This window comes from Fukomys damarensis, unplaced genomic scaffold (genome assembly GCF_012274545.1).
Source record: "Fukomys damarensis isolate Sample0158 unplaced genomic scaffold, DMR_v1.0_HiC HiC_scaffold_28, whole genome shotgun sequence".
Classification (NCBI taxonomy): domain Eukaryota; kingdom Metazoa; phylum Chordata; class Mammalia; order Rodentia; family Bathyergidae; genus Fukomys; species Fukomys damarensis.
The window spans coordinates 42312958-42340295 of NW_022900940.1; the positions used below are offsets into that span (position 1 = coordinate 42312958).

At 41.9% G+C, this 27338-nt stretch overlaps 1 protein-coding gene across 9 annotated transcripts in view; it reads left to right on the plus strand.

Annotated features, from left to right (window-relative positions):
- The first annotated feature begins 1355 nt into the window (after positions 1-1355).
- The window catches only part of Pxk (PX domain containing serine/threonine kinase like), a 50072-nt gene continuing 24089 nt past the window's right edge, over positions 1356-27338 (plus strand). For 8 of the 9 annotated variants that reach the window (XM_010643131.2, XM_019210508.2, XM_019210509.2 and 5 more), the window contains exons 1-6: positions 1356-1406; positions 8939-8986; positions 15700-15886; positions 22955-23032; positions 23612-23685; positions 24193-24267. In XM_010643131.2, the coding sequence (XP_010641433.1) occupies positions 15748-15886; positions 22955-23032; positions 23612-23685; positions 24193-24267 (366 nt within the window). In that variant the 5' untranslated portion in view covers positions 1356-1406; positions 8939-8986; positions 15700-15747. The remainder of the gene's footprint in view (positions 1407-8938; positions 8987-15699; positions 15887-22954; positions 23033-23611; positions 23686-24192; positions 24268-27338) is intronic. The other variant, XM_010643138.3, reaches the window with a different exon arrangement.

The following is a 27338-nucleotide window of genomic DNA, read 5'->3' on the forward strand; positions in this document are numbered from 1 at the left end:
ACAGCCGTTCTGAAATGTGACTGGACAAAGGGTATGTTCTTATGGTAAAAGATCACAGGGAAGCCCAGAAAAGCTGGTCTTTTACCATACTTCTTGGTCCTTTTGTTTAACATTTCTTTCTTATCTACATGGTAGGACCCTCTCTGAAAAGAGGTCCACTATCAGACAAGGCAGATGAAAGAATTTATTTATGGCCACACAGAAAGCCAGAGAAAATATAAAATATTTCTAGGTCTAATGGCAAGCTTTGGGGGAGAGAAATTTTAGTTTCCCTTGGGAAACCAACCCACCTTGGGAAAGAGGAATTCAAGTTTCTACGGCAAGACAAGGAAGGGCAGGAGAATGTCAGAAAGATCTTGTTTCTGATCGCCTTTCCCTGAGTTCAAGGTATTCAGCAGGCCAAGACACTGTACTTCGGGATATCATGTTCTGAACCCAAGCCCCGTATTTTTTTTTGTTGTTGTTCAATGTTTTTTTAATCTTGAAATTTCCTCTTTGTCTGTGGATTATTTAGAAGTATGTTGTTTAGTTTTAACCTTTTTGGAGATTTTTCTGTTACCTTTATTATTTATTTCTATTTTAAATTTGTTGATGTTTGTTTTATGGCTCAGGATATGGTTTATATTGGTCTGAGACACCTGGTCACTTAAAAAGAATTTGTATTCTTCTGTTATTGGATGGAGTGTTCCATAAATGCTATTGTTAGATACTATTGCTGAATTCTTTTATATCTTAGCTGGTTTTTTATTACTCTTTCAATTGCTAAGAGAGGAGTTGAAGTTTTCAACTATAATCATGGATTAATCTTTTTCATTCAGTCTATCAGTTTTCACCTTACATGTTTCATGATTCTGTTGTTTAATGCTACGCATTTAGGATTGCTATGTCTTCCTGGTAGATCATCCTTTTGTCTTCATATCCCTGTCTGTCTCTGGTATAGTTTTTCTTTTGTTTTTTGTTTTATTCGTACTGGGAATTGAACTCAGGTCCTTGCATTTGAGAGGCAGGCGGTGGAACCACTGAGCTAAATCCCCAGGTATAGTTTTGAGTGTCCCTTACACAAAATGCTTAGGACCAAAAGATCAATTTGTCAGATTTGGGAGTATTTTCATATACTCTACCACTTAGGTATCCCTAATATGAAAATCTGAAATGCTCCAAAATCTTAAACTTGGGGGAGTGGGTGGCTGGGGATCTTGCAGATGCTCAAGTTTCAGATTTCAGAGAATTTTTAATTTTCTGATTAAAGATGCACAACTAATACCTTTTTTTCTGAAGTCTTTTTTGTCTGATATCTTTACTCATTTTTAATTCTGATTTTATAACTGAGGCTCTTTCTCCTCCCCCCTTTTTAGGAATATATTATTCGAGTACAAAGAGGAATTTCTGTAGAAAACAGCTGGCAGGTAAGTATGTATTGTCAGTTTGAAAAAAAATCTTAAACTTGTGTCCAAACCCTGATTCAGGACATCTAGAAACATTCATGTAATTTAAATCATATTTCTTTTAGCTTTAAGGCAAGTTTTTTTTTATTCATTAAGTGTATTGGTACATTTTAGGTATACAATATGATGACATTCATCATTGGGAAAGGCAAGTTTTATAAAAAGTGTTTTCCATTCCTAGTTTGGTTAAATTATGTGTAGTGTTACCAGGAAGTGTGTAGGAGTTTGTCTCTAGCTCAACTCAGGACAAGATACCTGTAGCCATAGTTCAGGCTGAGGTTAGAATTCAGTGTACCAGATAGTAAGGTAAGATGGTGTCCTTGATATTGTACAGTCTGGGGCACTGCATTTCATGGACCCCCTAAAACCACTTGTGGACAACTTATAGTGCAACTAGGAAGGTCTTCTTGGGGTCCCAGGCTCTGCTTTCCTTTGTAATGGCCTCAAAGAGAAAAGACTTCTGGACAAATCTAGAGGTCCTTCTCATCCCAGTTGACTTATAGAGAGTAGCTGAGTTCTGTATTGGGACCATTCTTTACTGCTTTGGTAATTATTTTTAAAAAATAGTTTAAATATCAACTTTATGGAGACACGAAAGGGTGAGATAAAATTCACTCTTTAAAGTATACTTCAATGATTTTTAGAATATTTATGATTGTTATGTCTTCCTCATGGATTTTCCCCTTAACAAGGATATAGTGACCTTCTTTGTCTTTCTTAATCAGTCTTGGCTTGATATATACTTTGTCTGTAAATAGAATAGTTACTCCTGCTTTATTCCAGGTTCCTCTCACGTGGATTATTGTTTTCCATCCTTTGACCTTTAGTATATGAGTTTCTTTTTGAATTAAATGTGTTTCTTGTATGCAGTATATTGTTGGATCCTTCTTCTTAATACATTCTGTCCATCTATTTCTTTTGATTGGTGAATTTAAACAATTTACATTGATAGTTATAACATATATATTGACTTATCCTTGTCATGTTATTTTCCTATTGTTGGTTCCCTTGTTTTCCCCCTCTGTTTATTTGCCTTGCCTGGTGGATCCATACTGTTGGGGTTCATGCAGTTGTAGTCCTTATTATCTCTTTCTAGAATGTCCTTCAGAACATTTTGGAGTGCTGGTTTGGTGGTCATGAATTTCCTCAAGTGTTGTTCGTCATGGAAGTATCATATTTATCCATCAGTTTTGAAAGCCACCAAGCTCTCCTTTATTTGAGGGTTTGTGTTGAGAAGTCTGTTGTGATTCTGATGGGCTTTCCTTTACAGGTCATTTGTGCCTTTTCTCTAACAGCTTTTAATATTCTGTTCTTGTGTTGAGTTTCTTGAATGTTGTTACTATTATATGCCTTGGTGTAATTTTTTGTTTTAATCATGGCTAATTGGAGTTCTGTGTGCCTCATTTATCTGTATATTAAATTCTTTTTCCATGCTTAGAATATTTTCTGCTATTACTTCTCTGAACAGGTTTTTCATGTCATTTGTACTATCTCCTGCTTTTTCATTGACTCCAATCTTGTTGTTCCTCTTTACATCATCTAGCAGCTGTTGTATTGATTTTTTCATGTTCCCTTGCCATTTTTAAGAAATCTTTCTTTTCATGATCACTAACCACAATTTTGTCTTCTATACCTGATAATCTGTCCTCACATTGGCTCATTCTGCTGAATATTCTTTTGGTGGAATTTTTAATCTCCTGCATGGAGATCTGTTGGAATCTATTTCAAGAATTCCCTTTCTTATGTTGGGAATTCATGGTTTCCATTGTTTTCCTAAGCTACTCTCTGTATTTTTTTAAAAAATCTGTATCTGTTCTAGAGTCACTGACCATGTTCTTCATTCTGGTCACCATCTCTGAGAAATTATTTCTGATTTGATTTTTTTTCTAGAGCCTCATTCATCTGCTTTGTTATTTCCACTGTTAACACTTCAGAGTCCAGGTGTGGGCTTTCCGATTGTACCACATCACTGCCCGCTGGGTTTGTCTTTGTTGAGCTCAAAGTCTGGGATTGCATCTTGCTTCCTTGTCTTCTCATTCTTTTTTTTTAAAAGATGGTTGATGCTTGTTAATTGCTTATGGTAAGTAGCTTCATTACTAGTATTGGGAACCCTTAGGAAATGACTATTTCTCAGAGATGTCTTCCACATTTAGCTGGCTTTTGGGTTTTGAGTCTGTTGCAAGGTCCTACCTCTTCAATTCAATTTATTAGAGATGAGAAGTTGCTGTCTATTTGGCCTAGCCCCTGGTTCTTTGGCACTGGCCTATAGTACTGTTTATGACCCTCAGGTTAATCTCAGTCTTGGACTGTCAGGAAGAACTGATAAGAACAGTTATGTCACCTTGGCTAAAGTAGCACAGTCAGTGATAATGATAGTGTCAAACACAGCCTAGAAAAATGACAAACTGTGGGAACTGTTAATTTGTCACCTTTAACCATATGAACTATATATTTGCGGCTATATAACAAAACAAAGAAAATTATTTAGAGTAAATATGCTCTCAATACAGTGATTTTCCCTCAGGGAAAAAAAAGTTAAAAGGGGATGGGAGGAAAATAGAGAAATAGAAGAGGAAGAGATTAGAAACAAGGCTGGAAGACAAAAGAAAATTATACGAACTTTGGGAAATTGGTGAAGTCAGGCAGGAAAGAGAGAAGGAAGAAATAAAATCAAGAACAGAACTGACTACCACCAACAAAACTGGAATTCATAAAGTAAAGGAGTACACATATAAAAACAAGAACAGCCTTAAAGGGGAAATGCATTTCTGTTGTCCAAAAAGTGAGCTTTCTGCAGTGCCCAGCCTTAAGGCACCTCTCCAGATGACTTCAATGTCCTGATGGTTGCTGCGTGTGTTGGTGAATTTGAAACTGGTATCTCCAAGAATGGGCAGGTCTCCAGCTGTACCTGCCCCATCACCAGGAGGAACAAACCCAGCTGGCAGGAAGAGGAAAGAGGAAACTCTGCCTGACCTCATCATGGAGACCTCCCACCCCAGCCCAGACTCTACAGACCTCGACTTTCACTATGTAGCTCAGGCTGGCCTTGAACTCACAGTGCCCCTCCAGCCTCATGCTTAAGATTACAGGCATGTACCACTTCACTGGGTAAGAAATAAGATCCTATCTTTGGTGTTCCTTAAGTCTCAGGCCCTCTGGGAGGTGTGACTGATGAGCCAAGTTTGGGGCCAAAGCATGGAAAGCAGCCCTACCTCCAGGCCCCACCCCACTATGTACCTCCTCCCCCACCAGGCCCTGTAGCTCCTTCATGCAGTCCTACAAGTGCTGCCGGTCCACACTGTCCATCACCCAGATGAGGCCATCAGTGCTCTCAAAGTAATTTTATCAGTAGGAGCACAGTGACTTCTGGCCATCCACATCCCAGATGTTCAGCTTGAACTTGGGCAGGGCAGGAGGCAGGGTCAGCATGCCCTTCTCCTACCCTGCCCATCCTGCCTGCATTGAGCTCAAGGGTTCCAACTCTAGAATCTTGAAGTTGAACCCCAGTGTGAGAGAGATGGTGTCTATGTCTTTCCCAATGAACTTTTGAGGATGGTATTTTTGCTGGCATTGTCCAGTCCCCTGGGGCCTGTGGTTAAGGACAAGGCCCCATCATACTTCTAAAACTGCTATACAGATTCAATGCAATCCCAATTGAAATCCCAACAGTATATTTCACAAAATTACAGAAAACAATCCAAAAACTCATTTGGAACCAGAAGAGACATAGAATAGCAAAAGCAATTCTAGGCCGCAGAGACATGGCAAGGGGTATCACAATTCCCAACTTGAAATCATACTATAAAATCACTGTGATAAAAACAGCATGGTACTGGCAAGGATCATTTACTACCCAAGGTTCAGTGAAATAGATTAGAAGATGTAGAAACAACTCCAGACATACTCAGCTACCTCATCTTTGACAAAGAAGCCAACCATCCTCACTTGAAGAAAGATAGCCTCTTTAATAAATGGTGTTAGAAAAAGTGGGTTTCAACTTGTCAAAGATTAAAACCAAACCCCTATCTCTCACCATTCACTAAATTAAAATCAAAGATTGAAATATTAAAACAGAAACATTAAACTTGCTGGAAGATAAGTTAGGTAGAACCCTTGAAGACATTGGCACAGGAAAAGACTTTATGAGCAAATCCTCAGTAGCATGGGAACTAGCACAAAGAATCAATAACTGGGATCTCATCTTATTAAAAAGCTTCTGCAGTGCAAGAAAAACCACCAACAGAGGAAAAAGACAATCAACAATATGGGAAAAAAATTTTACCAGCTGTTCTTCAGACAAAGGTCTACTATCTAGAATATATAAAGAACTAAAAAAACCCAGACCCCTCCACATATAAAGACATGATTCAAAAATGGGCTTCTGAAATGAACAGACATTTTGCAAAGAAGTAAAAGCAGCAAATAAACATATGAACAAATGTTCAACATCACTGGTCATTCAAGAGATGCAGATGAAAACAACACAGGGATTCCACCTCATCCCAGAAAGAATGGCTGCATGAAATCAACAAATAACAAATGCTAGTAGGGTTGTGGGGAGAAAGGAATCCTTCTTCATTGTTGGTGGGAGTGCAGACTGGTGCAACCACTGTGGAAATCAATATGGAGATACCTCAAACAACTAGGATTAGAAGTCCCATTTGACCCAGCTATTCCTCTGCTTTCTTTCCAAAAGAATTAAAAGAATCATACCACAGTGTTATATATGCATCCATGTTTATAGCATCACAGTTTGTATTAGGTAAAACTTGGATTGGAAACAGCCCAATTGCCCAGCAACTGGAGACTGGATAAAGAACATGCAGATTTTTTTTAGTAAAATGGAGTACTACTCAGCCATAAAGAATGAGAAACTAGAGACATTTATAGCTACATGGATGTGCATTGAGGCCATACTCTTAAGTGAAATAAATAGGACACACATGTTTAAATACTGAATAGTTTCTCTGGTGTGAGACTGAAAGTGTAAATAAGGATCAAAATGTAGAACTGATACTGTGAAAGAGGAAGAAAATGTCTAAAGGAGCAGGGGAATTGGGAGGGGGTAGGGAAAAGGAAAGAAGGAAAAGAAAAAATATGAGAAATAGAAAAGCATGGAAACAAAGTCTTTGTAAATAGGGAAGGATGGAAGGGATAAAAGGAAGGGAATGGGGGCAAAAATAAGAACCAACATACATCATGTAAAGGTAAAAATCCTAATGATGAATGGAACCATACTGTATACCTAAAATATACCAATAAATTTAATAGAAAAAAAAAAAGAACAAACAAGGAAAAAAAAAAAGAATAAGAAAAGAAAGAAAAAGTCCATTTCAGGGTGTGTCTGTGTTGTCACTGATAGATCAGGTAGGCGGACAGAGCCCAGATCCATGTTGATTAATCCCAACAAGCCAGCCATAGATTCACATCAGGGTGGTGGATAATCCCAGCAAGCTTGCACCTTTAGTTTCACTGAGTTTGAGGCCAGTTTCTGGCTGTGAGTCTGGAACCTGATTTGTTAAGTCTGCAACACTCCATGTGCCTCTTGCCCACTTGAATTCAGCTCCTTGACCTCCTGCCAATTTTAACTCCGTTCTGTTGCACCCTGCCACTGAAGTCAACCCTCTCTGAGTTCCAAGCTCAGTTTTCCCTTCTCTAAGATGGCTACTAGCCAATCGCCCTTTCCTGGGGAACATCTAAATCCAAATAACTCACCAGCAGCTGCAATCTGCCATGTCCACAGCACTGTGGCCTCTGGGGTCACCAGCAGTCACCATGTGTCTGCAGATTTGAGCTCCTCCTATGCAGGAAGTCAGGGCTCAGGGAGAATGCACTGCTTGTCTACTCCTTCCTCTGAATTGAGGTCTCTCTCTGCTCTCCCCATGGGCTTCATTTCTTGCTTCGATCCTTGCTGGGTCCCAAGGACCTTCTCTTCCTCATGTTGCTATGTTCCAGTGTCTGGACACCAAATTCCAGAGAGGCTGTTTCTCTGCTGTTCATCACTCCACCATCTTCTCAGAAGTCTCCTGTTTCAGTACTTATATTTACCATCCCACCTCCTTCCAAAAATCCTACCTTACACTTCACAGCCCAGCTCAAGCTTTGTCCCCACGTTAAGCAGTTCTGACCACAATGGCCCATACTTGGTCTTCTCATTGCCTAGAATTTTAAACTGCTTTTTGTTTGAATAATTATTACATTTTACATTATTGAGCATTTATGATTGATTCAGCACTGTACAAGTACATTATTTCACTCTAAACCAACCCTGTGTAGTTCCAGTATCCTTATTTTACATTTTAGACGTAACTTGTCTGAGGTCACCCTTAGGTCATTAGCAGAATAGAGTTGGAACTTGCCTATTCTCTGTGGTTAGCCACCTTACCATCTTTTATTCTTTTGTTCTTCATTGCGGGGCAGGTCTTTTATTTAACCTTCTGATGTTTATTTGACAAGCACGGCTAAGAGCAGTGTCCTACTGAAAGAATCAAGCCTTGCTGCAGTTTTCAAATTCCATTGCATTAGAGACTTCAGGGTACTCAACAAAAATGTACTCTTGGAGCTGTCCCCAGACCTACTCAGTTTGATTCTCTGTGGTTAAGGCTCTGTGTAAACTCCTGGTAATAGTTTGACACACTAACATTTGAGAAATACTAATAAAAGCTAAAGTCAGGCTGGGCTTGTTGGTAAACGCTTGTAATCCCAGCACTCTGGGAGGCCAAGGCAGAAGGATCACAAGTTTGAGCCCAGTCTGGGCAACTTAATGATACTTTGTCTCAAAATTTAAAAAATGTTTAAAGGACTGGACATATAGTTCAGCGTGAAGGCCCTGGGTTTAATCCCCAATGCAGTCAATCAATCAGGGAAATGCTGATGTTAAACTCTTCAAAAGTGGAATAATGTCTTTATCCAGAGCTACTGGACTATGGTTGTGGTCTAATCAGTGGCATCAACAACACAAAGAAGAATGTAGGTGGTGGAGAATGGACTGTTTACCAGAGGGGAGCCTGAGAAATTAGGGTGAGTTAGGGCAGCCTTACCTGTGGATGTAGTGCAGGCTCCAGGGCCTCGCCTGGCAGAAGTTTTGGCCCCAGCAGGGATGAAATAGCCTCAAAACTGTCCACTTCTTTTGCTTGGTTTCTCTGCTCAGTTAAACTTTTGGTTTTTGATTTTTGGTAAATCATTAATTCATCTATGAACCTGGTTAATAAGAAAGTTATTTGAAAGACTATTTGCCCTGAAAATAAATGTTTTCACTTAACTGTTGGTGTCTTTTGAGTTTGTCTGGCATTAACCAATTTCGCATGGCCCAGCCAACTCTGGGGCATGGCTAGACCTGTTTTCTGGATCTGAGAGACGAAGCAGGGTAAGTACCAGGAAGGCCATACCCCACTTAGCACATGTGCCACAGCTCTAGCGTGGTAGAACATGTTAAAGGAAATGGAAAGGGATGTCCTTCCTGAATCAAAACACCACTGTCTTGTCTCTTACAGATTGTTAGAAGATACAGTGACTTTGATTTACTGAACAACAGCTTGCAGGTAAACATTTGCAAACTCTACCAATGCATATTGATTGCTTAGTGTCTTTGAAATTGTTTGGAAACATTATTTGTTAGCTTTCCATCACTATGAGTAAATACCTTGGACCTTGAATGAGAGTCAATGAGGAAAGGTGTATTTTGGCTCACAGTTTTAGGGTTTTTAGTCCAGGATCAGTTGGTCCTATTGCTCTGACCTGTGGTGGGCTAGTACATCATGGTGAGGATGCATGGTGGAACGGTATAGCCAGGAAACAAAAGGAAGAGTGGTCAGGAGGGACATGTCCCACATGCCTTCCTCAGGGATGGCCGAAATGACCTAAAGACCTACTAGGAAGCCCAAAGACTCCCTACTAGGCCACTCAAGGTTCTACCACTCTGGGGATGGAAGCTCTAACACATGGGCCTTTGGGGGACATTCAAGGTCTGAATTATAGCAAATGGCAATGTCAGGGATAAGAATTTAACAAATTCCCTTGGTAAAGGAGATTAATTCATGATTTAAACAGATGATGTATGGCTCCAGAAATAAACGTTTGCCCTTGGGAGGCAGAGACAGGATCTCTGCAAGCTCAAGACCTGCCTCAACTATATAATGAGACCCTCTCTCAAAAAAACAAAACAAAAAGGGCCAGGGATTTAGCTCAGTGGTTCTACTGCCTGCCTTGCAAGCACAAGGTTCTGAGTTAGATTTCTGGTAACCCCGCCCCAAAAAAACCCCAAAAAACAAAACTATATGTTTGTGAATAGACGTGATTTATAATTAACAGTCACCTCACACCTTAGTGCAAGACTGTTTTTATAACAATCATAGGCACTGCTGTATCATCTGTGTTTCACAAATTAGGACTGATTTTTCTCTTAAGTGCTTATTTTAAAATTCCCGTGATTTAACTGCTGTAACTTAGTGGCTCTAATGGAAAGAAAGATGAACCTCAGTCTATCTGGAAACAGCCAGTGCTGGTAATAGTCAGAGTCTGGTTTTGGGGGTGCTGCATCACAGGAAGCACTGCTTTAGCAATGATGTCTCCCTGGGCAGATTGTTCAAGTAACGTGGATTAGTGAAGACCACTGGGCCTGGGCATACCAAATATCGGACAGCCTGAGCCAGATGCTTGGCATGCGACTAGCTCAGCCTGGAGGAAAGGCCTGCTCCCTACTAGCCACCACCAAGTGGTCACTAAATGACCCCTGGTGCAGCCCACGAAGGTTAAGAGGACTGCTGGCTGGGAGGAAGCGTGGTGCTTCCTTTGCTTTTATTGATCAGACTTCAGAAAATAGCTTTTGTAAAGCCCAGACTTTATCTACAATACTGCTGAAAGCACGAGTGCCTTATTTTCCTCCTGAAATGATCGGCCTGAGTATCTACAGACTTTTATGTAATTGCCACATTGTCATGCATTTGACACATTGTCTTTTTTCATTTTAATTTTAGTATGTCCAGTTTAAACCTCTGAGTAGAATACTGGCAGAGATCAGATCTCACGAGTGGGTTTAATTTGTTTCCTTTATGGGTTTTAATTGCACATTCAGGGGACTTGGACAGAAGCTGGGCCTGTGATGACTTTGAAGATAGGGCACTGATGTGTAGTTTGTTCCTGTGGGAATGATCCACCCAAGTGGCAGTGGCCCACAGTGGTGTGAGCATTTGGAGAGTTAACTGTGGGCCTACTGTGTGTTTCCACTTTCATATACAAAGAAACCTTTGCAGGGCCTTAAAGCGTGGGCATGGTCTTTGTACAATGTCGTTTGCACATGGGTCTTATGGTAAGACCCATGGGAACCTGAGATGCCTAGAGCTAGTGTCTGAGAATGGTGGTGAGGAGGGTTTTTATCTCCCATTGGCTCTTAGTTTGGGAACGTGAGCCTAAATCTTCATGGCTATTCACTTATGACTCTTTTTGATAGAATAGCATTTCATTTCTGCTTCAGTATAATTTTTCCTTTTGAAACAAGCCCTTGGGCCAGGGATTTAGCTCAGTGGTTCTGACCCCTGCTTTGCAAGTGCAAAGACCCGAGTTTGATCCCCAGTACCCAAATAAATAAATAAATAAAAATTTAAAAATTAAATCAAGCCCTTTCAGTTTGTATATTATTTCAAATACAAATAGTCACATGTATTGACATTGGCTTGCATGGGGCAGACAGCCAGATATCACTTCAGTGGGAGATTTTTCTGGATCCAAATAAACAGAAGAAAGTACATACTGCTTTTTGGCAACAAGATAATTTCAAAATAACTTCCAAAAAAACAGATGAAACAGACTCCAAAACCACAGAATGAACCGTGACATGTTTTTCAGTGTCCAGTTACTCTTTTGACAGATAAATAGTTCCTGCTAAAGGTGTAGGGAAAGTGGGAAGGGTAGGGGAAAGGTAATGAGGGAAAAGAAAAAATATGAGAAAATGAAAAAATGGAAATAAAGTGTTAGTAAATGGGGAGGGAAGGAGCGGGTGAAAGGAGGGCAGGGACAAGGGGAAAAAATGAGAACCAAGGCCTGTCATGTAAAAGTACAAGATCCCAATGATGAATGTAACTGTACTGTATACCTAAAATGTACCAGTAAACTCAATTAAAAAAAATAGTTCCTGGGCTCGGAATTTAGCTCAGTGGTTCTGGCACCTGCCTTGCAAACACAAGGACCAGAGTTCAATCCCTGGTACAAAAAAAAAAAAACAAAAAAAAAAAGTTCGTGCTGAAGATGATAAATATAATACACCTGTGGAGTGGTGTTTGAGTCCAGTGGGAACACACCTAAGTCAAAATAAGAAAGCAAAATGTAAAGTTTTATGTGCTGTGCAACAGAATTATTGAAACATTTAGAATTGGAAAGAAATATGCTAGAATGCTAATAATACTGATCCCCAGTGGTGGGATTATGTGTTATGATTTTTTTTTCTGGTTCTTTATACCTTCTCTACTTTCCAAATTTTGCACAAGTGTGTTCATGTAAGCTATCTGAGCAGAAAAATAGAAAAAGCCTATATTTTCCAAAAATTTTATAGTAATATTTTATGATAAATCACTACCTTATTTTAAATAAATACAACATCAAGACAGCAGCTATCTAAGCAGAGAGTCTATAACAAAGAAAAAGAAAGGAGCAGTTGGTTGAAATACTGGGAGCTGGTCAGAGAGCAAAGAAACCCAAACTCTGCCGCTTTTGGGAAGGAAGCAAGCCCTGCCCCGTACTGACTTCTGGGCTTTACTCTCTCCATCCGAAATGATGGGTGGCCTCACATGACACGAATTTCTGTGATTCCAGTTTTACCACTGTTGTTGGCTTTGGCCAGGAAATCAGGACACATTAAAGGTCTGTGAAGAGCTTGGAGCTCACTAGAACATGGCCTGAAGTGTAATTGAAGGTGAAGCGTGAGGCATTGAGATCCAAGGATGGAAGCGAGTAAGGAGAGATGAAGTTTATGTTTGAAGGTTTCTCCTGCAGGTGAAAGCTAGTGTCTGTGAAACTGTGGTACAGCTCGTCGGGTAATTTAGGGCCTTCTGCTAGGCTAGCACAGGTCCCGTTAGGGCCCCGGAGCCCCCCTGGGGATCATCCTCTGCACTGTCCGACTGCAGTTGATAGGAAATGGAATTCGGGGCACTTCTCTACTGGCTGTCTTGTTCTCTTTTCCTTCTCAAAGCAACTCAGGAAAGGAATCCAAAGGACAGGGCTTGTTAAAGGGGAATGCTGGTGAAAGTGAGGTGACAGGTGCTCTGGCTTAGTTTTCAGGTAGGGTATCTAGGGACACAGTAGGGTGGCTTAGTGACAGTGTGTACTAGTAGTATATTGCCCCTCCTTCTGATTAGTCATTGGCATTCCAAATTTTGTATTCTGTGGTTGGTAAGCATTTTTGAAATCATAGGAAAAAGCTGATAGAAAATAAATGTTTTACCAGGCATGGGGGTGCACACCTGTAATCCCAGCACTCGGGAGGCTGAGGCAGGAGGATCGGATCGCTGTGAGTTCGAGACCAGCCTGGGCTACATAGTGAGTTCCAGGTCAGTCTCAACTACATAGTGAGACCCTGTCTTAAAAAACAAAAAAACACACACACACAAAAAAAGAAGAAAATAAGTGTTTCTTATTTGCTAATCTTTTTTAAAAAGAAGATTTGAAAACAACACACATAAACCAGGCGTGGTAGTGCATGCCTGTATACCAGCCCTCAGGAAACCAAGGCAGGAGGATCGCTTCGAGTTTGAGGCCAACCTGGGCTACTTAATGAGTTCAAGGCCAGCCTGAACTGCATAGAGGCCCTTTTTCAGAAGAAAACAAAATTTAAAACAACATACATTATATAGTTTTATACTTAAGCAGTATTTATTGTGAGGTCTTTACTTCTAGCCTCTCTGATGTGGCAGGGACACTATGTTATAAAAAAGCTGTAAGTAAAAAGAATTCTTTGATGATTTGGAAGAAGCGAGGGGATATTTGATCAGTACGTTTTCCTAGAGTGAAATGAAGCTTGGAAAAGTAGATTGATTTGGAGGCTTCACATTTCAAGACAGATATATTATTAAATTCATTCTGGTGTCCCCATGTTGAATGGAAAACGGTCGAGATATCAGGGTTTGAATCCAATGACATTAGCCGTGACTGCATTCTGGGTGGCGTGGGGATTCAGGTGGTGGCCTGTGGAGGAGCACAGGCCAGTGTCTTGATTACGGGTTGACAGTAATTTTTTTCCTACCCTTGTATATATAATCAATTTGATGAGCTGGGGATTTAGCTCAACGGTTCTGCTGCCTGCTTTGCAAGCGCAAGGTTCTGTGTTCGATCCCCAGTAACCCCCCTATATATATATAACATCAGTTTGATAAGCAGAGGGATTTTTTTCATTTTTAATTGAAAAAGTAGTAAATGAGCATTGTAAATGTTTCCTAGTTAAAAAAATAAAAATTACTCCAACTTGTTCCCAGAGGTAGCAGTCCAGAAGCAGTGGTGTGAGTCCTTTAGATACTTTTTGTGCCTGCGAAGGCACATCTCTGGGCATGTATGCACGCACACACACACACACACACACAAGACTATATTGTGCAGTTTCATAAAATAGTTTTTAAAGGGTTGTGTTTTAGGTTATATATTACCCTTGATTTACTATTTTATGCCCCTGAGTAAAAATAAAATACACACATTGGTTTGTATGTGTCATAGCTAAGTAATATACTTTTCCATACCCTTTTATTTAGCTAATAAAAGAGCTACAATTAGATAAAGCCTGATTGTATGAACGAAGAAAGTAACCTGAAATTTAAGTCTTATCTAACAATAAATTATGCCAGGATAGAAAATTCATTATAATTATATTCTGACACATTTTCGCAAGTGTGTTAGAGAAACAGGCAATTTAGAGCTGTCAGTCAGCCTCTTCCTCTTGTGCAGGATCAACTTCCAGGTCTCCGCTGGGCTGCATCATTGTTGTTCAAAAAGCGCGGAGTGGAGCAGTGTACACGAGGTTTGCCCACGCGTGGTTTAGATTACGTCCTTCTCTGAATTCACGATGTCCTCATCCAGTCCGTGCGCATGCCGCGAGGACTGCTCTATTCTGTGAAAGTCATTTTGCTTGGTAAAATAAAATGCCAGTCTGATACTTTAAGTTTAAAAGATAGACTGAAAAATAGTCATAAGGTTTTAAGTGATTTGGAAAGTGATAGTGGGTTGAACACCTGCATTCACTTTTCCTTCCTCCCCAAATGGCTCTGAAGAATAATAAATTGATGGTACACGTGCACACCTGTCAGAGACAAATAGAACCACAGAGGAGAAAACCACGGCAAAACACTGTACGCTGAAAACCCAGGGGGTAAGAACTCAGGTTAAGCACAGATTGGAAGCCAGAGTTCTAAGGGAACCACATAATCCCCTTGGAGGTCTTAGTTTACCTCCAAAAGTTTCAGCAATTATTTTGAATATAACTACTAGGAATATCATTTCCCTAATATAAACATGATAATGCACCGACTAAAATTATAATGCCGCTGGGAAAATGTGGTTAGGAGATTTACAGATAATTCACAGATAATGCCTAAAAATAAAAAATGATGATGCAACAGCTGGATCATTCTCTGGTACCAAAAGATCAGCTGAAAGAATTGAAAAAAAAAAGGGCCGGGGATTTAGCTCAGTGGTTCCGCCACCTGCCTTGCAAGCGCAAGGACCTGAGTTTGATCCCCGCTACCAAAAAAAAAAAAGAATGAATGTGGCTGTCCCGGGAATGGAGAACGGCTATGTCACCTTGTGTCAGGGGTTCTGGGAGGCAGAGGATCACAGGACTGCCAGTCACAGTTTTTAAAAAATTGCTCTTGATGTTATGTTCCTGTGTGAACTCTGAGAAAATTGTTTAAAATTGGATGTTTTAAAGTCCCTATGTGCTGAGCATGGTGGCACATACCTGTAAATTGTAGCACTCTGGAGGCTGAGTTAAGAGGATCCCTGTACATTTGAGGCCAGCCTGGATACGTAGCAAGACCCTCTCTCAAACAACAACAAAAATAAAGTAACTATTCTTCATATAGCAGCTTAGTGCATAGTTCTTTCACATTTTTATAATGTCACCAAAATTTATATGTGTCTTAAGATCTGTTGTCTTAAATTTAATGAACTATGATGATCCTGGTATTGTATCTTATCTGTGGATGACATGAGTATACTATCTCTCTCTCTCTCTCCTCTCTCTCTTCTCTCTCTCACTCTCTCTCTTCATATCTATAAGATTGCAGGCTTAAGTCTACCTCTCCCTCCCAAAAAATTGATTGGAAACATGGATCGTGAATTCATAGCTGAGAGGCAGAAAGGTCTTCAGAACTATCTCAATGTTATCACCACAAATCATATCCTGTCTAATTGTGAGCTGGTTAAGAAATTTCTAGATCCAAACAACTATTCTGCGAACTACACTGGTAAGCAAAAATGTCCGTGAGCTCCGGTCAGATGGGGCACTGTTCTTAGCAGGAGATAATATCTGTGGGAGACGCTACTTCCAAATGGGGAAAAGCTCGTTTGTAATAGGTATTATTTATTTACAAAGACTTACTTGATTGTAATTTTCTGTCGATTTATAAAAACAGACTTTATTTGCAAAATGTTTGTGATATATGCACAGAAAAATATGAAAAGCTGTCATATATATGTAGTTACATTCTTGTTTTTTTCTGACGGAACAGAGAGCATACAGTCCACAGTCATGCATATAGTAATTTCAATTTGACTATTTTTGCATTTACAATATACAGTGTGTCTGGTTTTTCATGGGATTTACTGCTGTGTCTCCCCATTTGCTCCCTGGGGACCTTGCAGGGCAAAGCACAGAGGCTGGCTCTCTGCCACTTTGTTTGCTTATCAGGGAGCCCCTGGGGGTCTCAGGTGGAAAGGGCTTTTCTTCCAGTACTGATTCCACACAACACCAGCATCAACAGGTGAAGCCTGCTGTCAGCAGGAGAAAGAACTAAATAATTAATACATTGAGTGGTGTTGCATTGAATAGACCAATAGACACCATTGTAGATCTGAACCAATGAATAGATTTCAAGCGATCGATTAAAGTTGAACAGTGCTTAGAGCTTTTCTAAGTGGAACTTGGGCATTGTTAAGTGAGTAATGCTCAAGGTCAAGCCCAAGAACCCGTGCATGCTATGCCAGTGAGCAAGAGAGGAGATCTGTCAGATAACTGGTTTTCCAAACATTGCTTTTGGGTGGGGAATGTAGCTCAGTGGCAGAGCACATGCCTGGCATGAGCAAGGCCCGGGGTTTGATCACCAGCATCGAACAAACGAACAAATAAAAGCATCGTTTTTGTTGTAGAGGGAAGCACTTTATTTCTGTTCCAGGGATGGAGGAATAGAGACCTACTTGTTTCAACGCTAAACTTTTCTGCGTACTAGAATCACCTGGGAAGCTTTTAAAAAAATCCCGATGCCCAGGCTGCACGCATGCCAATTAAATCAGAATCTCTGCAGGTGGGGCTTATGATATGGAAGGCTTCCCACGTGCCTCCGTTATGCTGTCCAACTTGAAAGGCCTGCTCCTTCAGGGTCGCCGTCTGACATTGGCAGCGTGAGAGCATGTAGAAGGTGCAGGGCTCCAGCCTCGTGCCAGGCCTGCTGCACTGGGAATCTGATTTAGCAGCTCCCCGCACACCTGTGATTGGCATGCACATTCAAGTGTGACAAGCTGCCTCTGTGTGACTTGCTGTCCTTTAGTTTAGGTGCTGTGCAAGGCTAAGAAAAAGTCTTTTCCAGAATGTAGCCAAGAGAAGGAAAGCTTGTTTCAACTCACGTTTACTAGAAACTACAAGATTAATCATCACATAGTTATGAGGATTCCATTCTTCCCCCACTGGTGTTTTGGTTCGCCTAGAGAGAAGACATGATCGCGCTTAGGAATGGGGCTCTGCAGTCAGCTCCAGTTAGGGTAGGATCTTCTGTGACTTCCATTTCTCCATGCTTCACCTCGACTGATCCCTAAATTGTCCATGAGCCGTCTGGATGGATTTGTCAGATCAGCCCACCACAGTGCTAGGCACGTCGTCATCTGTAGTCTCTCCTAACAGCATCTGCTGGCGTTCGGAAGGCCAGCATGAGAGTGCCTTGGCCACGAAGTGACGTCATTCACTCGGCAGACAGCAGCTGTCTTCCACACCAACTGCCAGAGCAGGGCTGAGAGCTGGGGACACAGGCTTGGAGCAGATGTGCTCTCTGCTGTCCTGGAGCTTGTACAAGGTGTACATTGAATCACATGGGTCAGTGCTAGGAGGGATCTTGGAGCTGTTTTATCAGGATTTCCCCTCTGTCCTGTGTGTGCCTGTTTTTTGGGTTTTTTTTTTTTTTTTTTGAGACAGGGTCAGGCCATGTAGTTCAGGCTGGCCTTGAAGTCACAGTGTTGCCTAAGGTGGCCTTGAACCCACAGCAGTCCTTCTCAGCCTTCCGAGTGCTGGGATTACCATCATCATACAACAACATGCCCAGCCTCCTTTTCCTTCTAGAGATATGGAAACCAAGATCCCCATAGAGGGAGGGACTTACGTTTTTGCATGTGTGTGACTATTGTTTGGTCTGAGATTTTTTTTAGGTTAAAATGCTATTTGGGGGCCCGGGATTTAGCTCAGTGGTTCTGCCGCCAGCCTTGCAAGCACAAGGTCCCGAGTTTGATCCCCGCTACAAAAAAAAAAAAAAATATGCTATCTGGCCTCTGGAAGGTTGTCTGGGCCACACTTCTCCTCCCACTGTACCCACATCCTGGGATTGTCCAGATCCTTCCCTCCCCCACACCACAGCAGGTGATCAGAAGCCCACCGGTAATGTGGGCAGGGTAACCCAAGGCCAGCAGGAACTCCCACCGGAATCCAAGTGCTCAGGAGCCCAGCCTCTGTTTAGAGGGCAGAGTCCTAAATGAAGCAGTTGCTGAAAACACTGTTCTCAGGAAGATGCTGGTCTGTTTCCTCTTTTGAATGAGGAATTTCCTCACCTCTTAGCGGACTCAGTGGCTGGTGAGGCCACCTCCTCCTTGCCAGCTTGTACGAACCATTCCTGAAATGCACAGGAGAAGCCCAACTTCCCTGGGTGGGGCCCTTCTCCAAGCAGGGCCGCTTCTGCCTTTGAATGTGGGCATTGCCTACTTCTCAGTTTCCGAGGGGCCTGAGGTCACCGCCCAGCTTTGCTTCAGTGGGGTTTGAGTTCTGTGTTTGCGTGGTCACCGAGCTCCACAGTCACTTTGGCTGCTCACCGCTCTGACTGGGTTGAGGGCGTCTGGTCAGAGGGGACTGAGCTGCAACCGGGGCCCAGGGGATTGGTAGCTGGGAGCTCTCCAGACATCCGCATCTGCCTTCTGTCTGCCAGACTCAGCCCGGGGTTGCTGGGCCTTTTATTCTTTTCCGGCTTGTTTCCAGATGACCAAATCCACAGAAGGTAAATGTGGGCCCTTGGACCTTTGTGGGGAGGGGTCAGGTACTTGCGTATAGGGAAGACAGTTGTTTCACAGTGGTGAGGAGAATGCTGAGAAACAAACACACCTTCATCTTATTAATGAGCCACTTCTGTCTTTTAAAAGCCTCAGACTTTCGTGTCCCCTCAGAGCACAGGGGCTTTTAATATCTACACAAAAGTCCCTGGAGCCAGAGACCAGGAGACCCGGATCCTGTTTCCAACTCTGTCAGCAGCAGCATTTCCCTGTGTTCCCTGGGACCCTAACCTACAGAAGTAGAGGTTGAGCAGCGGAGAATGGACCCGGGGATATTGAAGTTCTCTTCCAGTCCTGAAACCCTAGAAATCCCCTAAATAGTAGGATAAAGGGAGGGAGGGACTCACCTGGGAGATCAAATTCAAAACAAAAGCAGGGTGCTTCAGAGGGGTGGCATCTAAGAGTTCAAGACATCTGAGTGGGAGCGCCTGACCCTGGTGGGAGGATGAACTGGAAGGCTTAGCTCTAGGTTTCTATCTTGGGCTGTTTTTTCAGCACCCCCATCTGTGTCCACAGGTAGAAAAATCAAGGGCACAGGCCTTCCTTTTCATGGGTTTCATGCTGTAATGAGAGGTCCAACATCCATTGACCGTGGATTGAACCATTGGTTCTCTCTCTCTCTCTCTCCCTCTCCCTCTCTCTCTCTCTCTCTCTCTCTCTCTCTCTCTCTCTGTCTCTCTCTCGTGTGCTCTCTTTCTTTTTTGTACCAGGGATCGAACTTGGAACCTTGCATTTGTGAGGCAGGCGGTGGAATTAGGGGTGGAACCACTGAGCTAAATCCCTGGCCCCGTTTGGTTCTTCTTTATGAAATGTTTACTATCTGCCCAATGCTGCGTATACTGTAGGGAGAAAGGAGCAGCCCCTCCCTACAGTCCTGCCATCCCAGGGCGCTTATCCAGGGAGGTGACCAGTGAGGTCTGTGGCTGGAAAGATGAGACATCCCCTTGGCAACGGAAAGTGGGAAGTGCAGCTAGTCCAGGCCTGGGGATGGAAGAGAATTTCTGCTAGAGATGAGACCAGCAAAGAAGGCTGAGGTGTGAGTGGAAGTTAGCCTGAGGTGGAGAGAAGTAGTTCCAAATGGCTCTGGGCTTTCCCCAGATTGGCAGGTAGCCTTCCAGCCAGAATTTAGCCTAGGGGAAGAGAGAGAGGGAGGGAGTACTGAAGGCAGGCCTGGCTAGGGCAGTGGTAGGGCAGGGCAGGGCAGAGTCTGGACGGTGAGGTGGGCCAGGTAGAAAATGCCTGTGACGTGGAGAAAGGCCAGCCATGGGAATCCCTGGGAGGAAACCTTGGAGTCCAGTGTGGGCGCCCTGTGGGAGACAAGCCAAAGAGACACGGGGAGCCAGAGGTAGGTCAGACGCTGGGCTTAGCAGCTTGGCTGTTGATTTGCAAGGAAGTAGGGGCAGTAAAGGCTTCTGAGCCGAGGAGTAGATGTTTTGGGGGTTTTGTTTGTTTGTTTGTTTGTTTTTTGAGACAGGGTCTCCCTATGTAGTTGAGACTGACCTGGAACTCACTGTGTAGCCCAGACTGGTCTCGAACTCACAATGGTCCTTCTGCCTCAGCCTCCCGAGTGCTGGGATTCCAGGCTTGCGCCACCATGACCGATGAGGAGTAGCTGTTTAGGACTGAAATGGGCTGACTGAGTCTGGTGAGGGAGGATGTTAACATTGGAAATGTGGTAGCCAGGTGATTTATTTGACAGTAAGTCACAAATCAATGGAAAGAAAATGTTGTTTCCCCAATTCTCTAACTTCTAAGGCAAAAAAAAGGGAAAAAAATGTATTTCCTAGCCTTCAGTTTATTAGTGAAAATTTAGTATGTTCCCTTTGTTGACCGATATATTTCCCCATTCATAACATATGGTAAGTAATGGCATAAAATAAACATTATTGATTAATGATTTTATAGGGAATTATGAGTCACTGTTAATTTTAAATAACTGTCTTTTCCAGTCTCTTGAAATGACATTGTACTGCATTAGAAAATTACTTTTCATCATCCTTCTCAAAGCTGATATGAATAATTTTCACTTAAAGTAATTTCAAGTTTACTTTCAAGTTATTTTGGAAATGAGAAAAACACTACATCAACATTATTATAGAGGAGGTGCGGAACTCTCAGAGTTGTTAATAAAAATCTGTGTTTTCCGGCAACTGCCAGCCCCCAAATGGTTTGTTGCATCCTAGGGTACTTACAGTAAATGTGAGTGGAGCCGGTTTTATAATTGTCATCACTTGTTTCCTTCTGAGTGGATGCCACCGACAAGTCACATACTCGGTCAGCAGCGGCTAGTCAGATCTCTCTTCCTCAAATCTCTCAATGCAGAAGGAGCTATAGAGTTTCCCCAAGTGATACTGTTTGCCATACTCTCAGCATGCTAACCCCAGAGGAGGTCGGTTTGGTTTAGGGAGAACAGGAGAGTCCCTTGCATGCCTGCTGCGCAGGCGGAATTCTTCAGCGCACTGGGAAGCTGCCGCTTGCTTTCAGGAATCTGGAGTGCCTTCTTGTACTCACTGCACTGAAAGGAAATGGCACTTTACAGATGTGCTTTTCTCAGGAAATGCAAAAGAGCACAGTTATTCTGGTAGTTTCTTAATCCAGTGAACTTTAAAGAACTTCCTCTTCTCATGGTCATCTTTAAAAGGGGAAGCATTTGCATGATAAATGAACACTGAAAAAAAGCACAGATTTTTTTTCCAGTAAATAGACAGTCAATGACTTCCCACAAGAGCACCATGTTGTTGCTGAACATAGATGTTTTTCTAAAACACTGGCTTTTATTTCCAGTACATATTTAAAGCGAATCATTTCTTTGTTGGTGGAAGCTATAATTTCATGAGAATGGAAGATGGGATAAATAGCACTTGGAACAGCATAAAATGCTGTGTTCCAGTCTGACTTTAGAACATATTTTGAATCTTGGGCTTGGATTGTGGCCTGGTGCATATATTGAATTCTTGTCTTAGGGCCGCTACTTTACATATTTCAGATTTTCCAATTTAAAAAATGATGTATTTTCATATCATGAATAATTTTTAGTACATTTACTTTTGTAATAATTTTACAGAGAAGTTACAGTGACAGTGTTTCCATGTGGTCATCCGTGTTAACACCTTCTATAAGTGATAAAGGAAAAATATAACTCTGACCTGTTGGATGTCAGATGTGCACAGTCTGGTCTCACAACATCAGGGAACGAAGTCACGAACCAAAGAAGTTAGGAGAGTTTTACTGGGAATAAAGGGGAAGAAGCACAGCTCCTGGGTTTCCAGGCGGGGACCCGAGTGAGTAGCCTCCTAAGCCATTGGTTGGGAGTAGCTCACACAGCAAAATCACAGCGTGGGCGCAACACAGGTCAGACTACAATTAACCTAAAGGATTACACATGTAGCCACATGGCTAATATTGACCCAGTAGGGACAGCCAGGATGTATGGAAAGAACAAAAGCGCTTTGGGGAAGGGAGGGGAGTGTGGGCCTGGCTGTTGTGGTCGCCCACCGCCCACCTTGCGGCTGACGCCTGTGCCCCCGCTGGGCCAGGCCGAGCTCACCTGGTGTAATCTCAAGCTGTGCTTGTCTCCAGGGAGGCTCCCGGGCCTGGCCACTGCTTCTCCATCCTGAGGCGGGGCTCTCTCCACATTTGCCTCCGGCCGCAATTCTCATGTCTGTATTTTTTGTGCTGCTTCCTTGAGGCCCTGATCCTTCTCCTAATTGTCTATTAACATCTGTCTAACATAGCTGCCTATAATATAACCTTGCTATATTTATTAAAACTGAAAAAGAAAAACTGAGAAATGGTATCGGTAAATGTAATACAGAATCCATCAGTTTTATGCTCTTCCAAGGTCCAGTCTAAAATTCTATATTGTTTTTAGTTTTCTTTCACTTTATTATTATTTTATAATTAAATATTTAAAGGAGGTCATACACTATAAGGATTGAATTTGCAAATAATTCTAAAGCGTTTGACTCTTTCACAATAAATTTGACTCATGAGTTTCTAAAATATCTTTGCAGAAATTGCCTTACAACAGGTTTCCATGTTCTTCCGATCAGAACCAAAGTGGGAGGTGGTAGAACCGCTGAAAGACATAGGTGAGAAACTGGGGTGCTTGTCCTGTTAGAAAGACAGACCACAGAACTGGATTCTTAATAATGCATTCAGATTCACATCCCAAGAATGCTCTCATCTTCTGGTGACTTTTTGTCCTTTTTGACTCCCTTGAGTGATGCTTGAGGATAGACCTTAACTTTTAAAGCTTGATCTTGGTTAAAGCCCCATCATATGGATTTGGATGGTAGCAACTCTGAGAACCACCATTTATTCTTTTTATTTTTTGGTACCAGGGATCGAACTCTGGTCCTTGTGCTTGCAAGGCAGGTGGTGAAACCACTGAGCTAAATCCTAGCCCTGCCATGTATTCTTCACCTGCCTTTTTCAACTGACATGCTATTTTCCTGCTATTTCTAAGAAGATAAAAACTTCTTTGTAGTTTTTTAATATAGCCTTTACCATGTGACTATCACCAAGTGGTTGTTGTACAAGTGTGAGTGCTTACATGGCTGTGGGTAGTAACGTGGCCAAACTTAATTTGATTAATTATTTAATGAGGGAAACAAATCACTTGTGGCAAAAATTATGGAGCTACAAACTAATTTCTGCTTTTGTGGCAGGTTGGAGGATTAGGAAAAAGTACTTCTTGATGAAGATTAAAAATCAACCGAAGGAACGGCTGGTGTTAAGCTGGGTAAGCTAATCCTTGGTTCCATTTTACTTCAGGAAATTTAGATATGTGACAAGAGGATTACAAAACTCTGAACTTCAGTGATAATGTCAGCGTTTATTCAGTCCTACATCAAAGGAGAGTCATTTTAAGTCACTTTGCTGTTCATTTGGTTAGCTAGTAAACATTTGGAAAGAAATATAAGCCAAATAAAATAATTCTTTGGAATCTCTTTGGGGCTGACAGTTTTGAAGTTTACCTCCAAAGAAAATATTTGGGCATTACCTTATTTCTTTTACCATTTGGGGTGTGCTAGTGATGCATTTGTCAGTGGAACCACATGAGATTACAGCCAGGTCCTGGTATTTTATGTTTATGCATTGCATTTCCAGAAGGGCCTTGAGGAGCAGGACTTTAGTGGGCTGTCATCTGTTGTACAGTCAGATATCTGTCTGTTAGAGGGAAGGGTTTACAGGAATTTTTCTTTTGATGACCAAGGCAGTACCCTAATATTTCCTCTCGTGTTTCCAGGCTGACCTTGGCCCTGACAAATACTTGTCAGATAAAGATTTTCAGTGTCTAATCAAACTTCTACCTTCCTGTTTGGTAAGTATGAGTCCTCCTATTATTCTCAGTGCTGATCACAGCTGTACAGTGTTTTCTTGAGGCTGAACAAGGACAGAAGAGCTAGAAATACTCAGTAGGCTGGAGAGAATGGAGAGGTGCAGAGGATTTCAGTGCAGGACAAAACTGGATGGGTACTACCATAGCTCAGAGGCATTTAAAATTGTACTTATGGCTAGGTGTGGTGGTGCATGCCTGTAGTCCCAGCACTCAGGAGGCTGAGGCAGGAGGATCATTCCAAATTTGAGGCCAGCGTGGACTACATAGTGAGTTCAAGGCCAGCCTGAATGACATTAGGAGACCCTGTCTCAAAAAAAAAAAAAAATTGTATTCATGACATCTCCACAACCCACAAGCATGGTAATGTAAATATAGCCTTTGTGTTATAAGCACATATCAGAGAAGGAAAGTAGTCACTTCTTTGAGCCTCTTATTCTTTGTGAGGTTGTTTATATCAGTGGAATTCAAAGATCTGTTTATAGCCTGAGAAAACTAATAAGGACTAATAATCAAATAAAACAAAGAGGGGAAGGAAAGGCAAAATAGCCATTTTTCTGTCTATATTATTACTCCCAGGCTAACTCACTGCCTTTTTGAGAGCAAGTCTTATTTACGTTAATGTACAATTCTAATCTGAGGCCTTCTTTGGAAAGAACCACATTATAGATTTTATTTAGTGTTAAATTTTTACTTTTTGGTACCAGGAATTGAACTCAGGGCCTTGTGCTTGCCAGGCAGGCACTGTGGTGCTGAGCAACATCCCTGGCCCTAGATTTTAAAATATGTGCAGCCCATTTGGAACAACTAAATCTCCAGTGGCCGATGTGCCCGTCACCAGATGAATGGATAAAGCAAGGTGGTGTTTATACCCCATCGGATACTTCTGTGCCGTGGAGAGGGACAGACTGAGTCCCGTGAGGAGAATGCACGAGGCTTGCGACCGTGACGTTAAGTGAAACCAATCAGACACACGAGCTTAACTGTCGCGTGATTTCTCGTATAAGAAAAGCAGAGTAAAAATAAAGAGCAAAATAACAAATAGATAATAAGAAGCAGGGAGATAGGTCTTTCTCGAGGGGAAGGAGATCAGGAGATGGAGGGGCTGGAGGGAAAGGGAATGGAAAAGAATTAAGGTGTATCCTGGCTGTCCACCAGCTCCACTCAAGGAGCGTACGCCTGCACCACATGTATGGACCAATAAACTAAAATTAAAAATAAAATGCGTGCAGTTCACCCACAGCAAAGACGTGTCTGACAGGAAACCTGAGTCAGTGCTGAGGGTGTAGGACCCCAGGGTGAGTCACTTGTGGGCTGAGCATGATTATGCTGACTTGTCTACATGGGTTAGCAAGTTCGTTTTTATGTATTTTATCTTTAAATTTTTATTTACTTACATTGTAATTTTACAGTTCTGGGAACTGAACCTAGGACCTTGTCACTGAGCTATATACTCCTGCCCTTTTCTTTATTATTTTTATAATTCTGTGACGGTGTCTTGCTAAGTTGTTACTCATGTGAGGCTTGAACTTGCCGTCCTCTGGCCTCAGCCTCCCAGAGCTCAGAATTACAAGCATGTGCTGCCACACCCAGCAGCAAGTTTGTTTTTAAAGATAGAATATTCTGAGAGCCAGGCAGGGTGCTGCAGGCCTATAATCCCAGGAAGGCAGAGGCAGGAGGGTCACTGAGAGTTGGAGGCTAACATGGGTCACATGATGAGTTCAAGGCCAGCCTGACATAGTGAGGCTCTGCTTCAAAAAACAAACAAACAAATAAAAAAATGGATAGAATGTCCTGTCAAGCTAGCAAAACTGAAGTTTTAGTGAGGTATGATGGATGGCCAAGATAAATGCTATTGCCTTGAGTTTGGTTGTTTGACCACATGATGAGCACAAACTTTAAAACCCAGCTCCCTCCCCTCCCCTGCTCTCCTCTCCTTTCCCTTCCCTCCCTCCCTCCCTTCTTCCTCTTTCCTTCCTTTCTTCCTTCTTCTTTCCTTCCTCCCTGCCTCTCTTCCTTTCCTTCTTTCTTTTTCGTGGTGCTAGGGATTGAATCCAGGGCCTTGATCATGCTAGGCAAGTGCTCTGCCTCTGAATTACATCCCCAGCCCCTCAAATTTCTTTTAGTAAAGATGTGCTTCTTACAAAACATAGTTCATACAGAGTGCATAAATTTTAAAAGTGAGAAGGCACAGAGGAATGAAAATAAGAAAATGAAACTCACCTAGGATTACATCCCAGCCAACTAGAAGTAGGAACCAAAATATTCAGTTGTTACTGTCTTAGAATTTTTGTATGATTTTTTAAAAAATGTGTATTTATGATTTTAAAACCAAGTGTTTTTTCACTAATGGTGTGTCATGATCCTTAGTTGACAATAAATGTAGTATAACATCATTATTACTGATTACATAGAATTAACATTGGCTGTACCTTAGTTTTTTTGTTTTTTTGCTTTTTGGTACTGGGGATTAAACTGAGGACCTTGCACCTGCTGAGCTAAATCCCCAGCCCATATATCCATATATATATATATATGTTTTTTTTTTTTTTTTAAGTTACCAGGGATCAAACTCAGTACTGTTGTGCTTGCAAGGCAGGCGGCAGAACCACTGAGCTAAATCCCCAGCTCACTGAGCTAAATCCCCGGCTGGCTGTACCTTTTACTTAACTAATTTCCTAGACATTTAGATGTCCAGCTTTTCCTGTTATGTAATGAAAAATGTGATGAGCACAGTGGCACATGTGTGTAATCCCAGCCTCATGGGAGTCTAAGGCAGGATTGCTAAGTTTGAGGCAAGCCTGGGTAACATAGCAAGACCTTGTCTCAAAATAAAATTTAAAGGGGCTGGTAACATAGCTTAGTGCAAAAGTCCTGGTTTCAATCTCCAGAAAAAGAAGGGAAGAAGCTATAATAACAATTTTAGCTGGGCATTTAGCTCAGTGGTTCTGCTGCCTGCTTTGCAAGCACAAGGTCCCGAGTTCGATCTCCCGTACCAAAAAAACCAAAAAACATATATATAAACACACATACATATATTGCAGTTTTAGCTTACT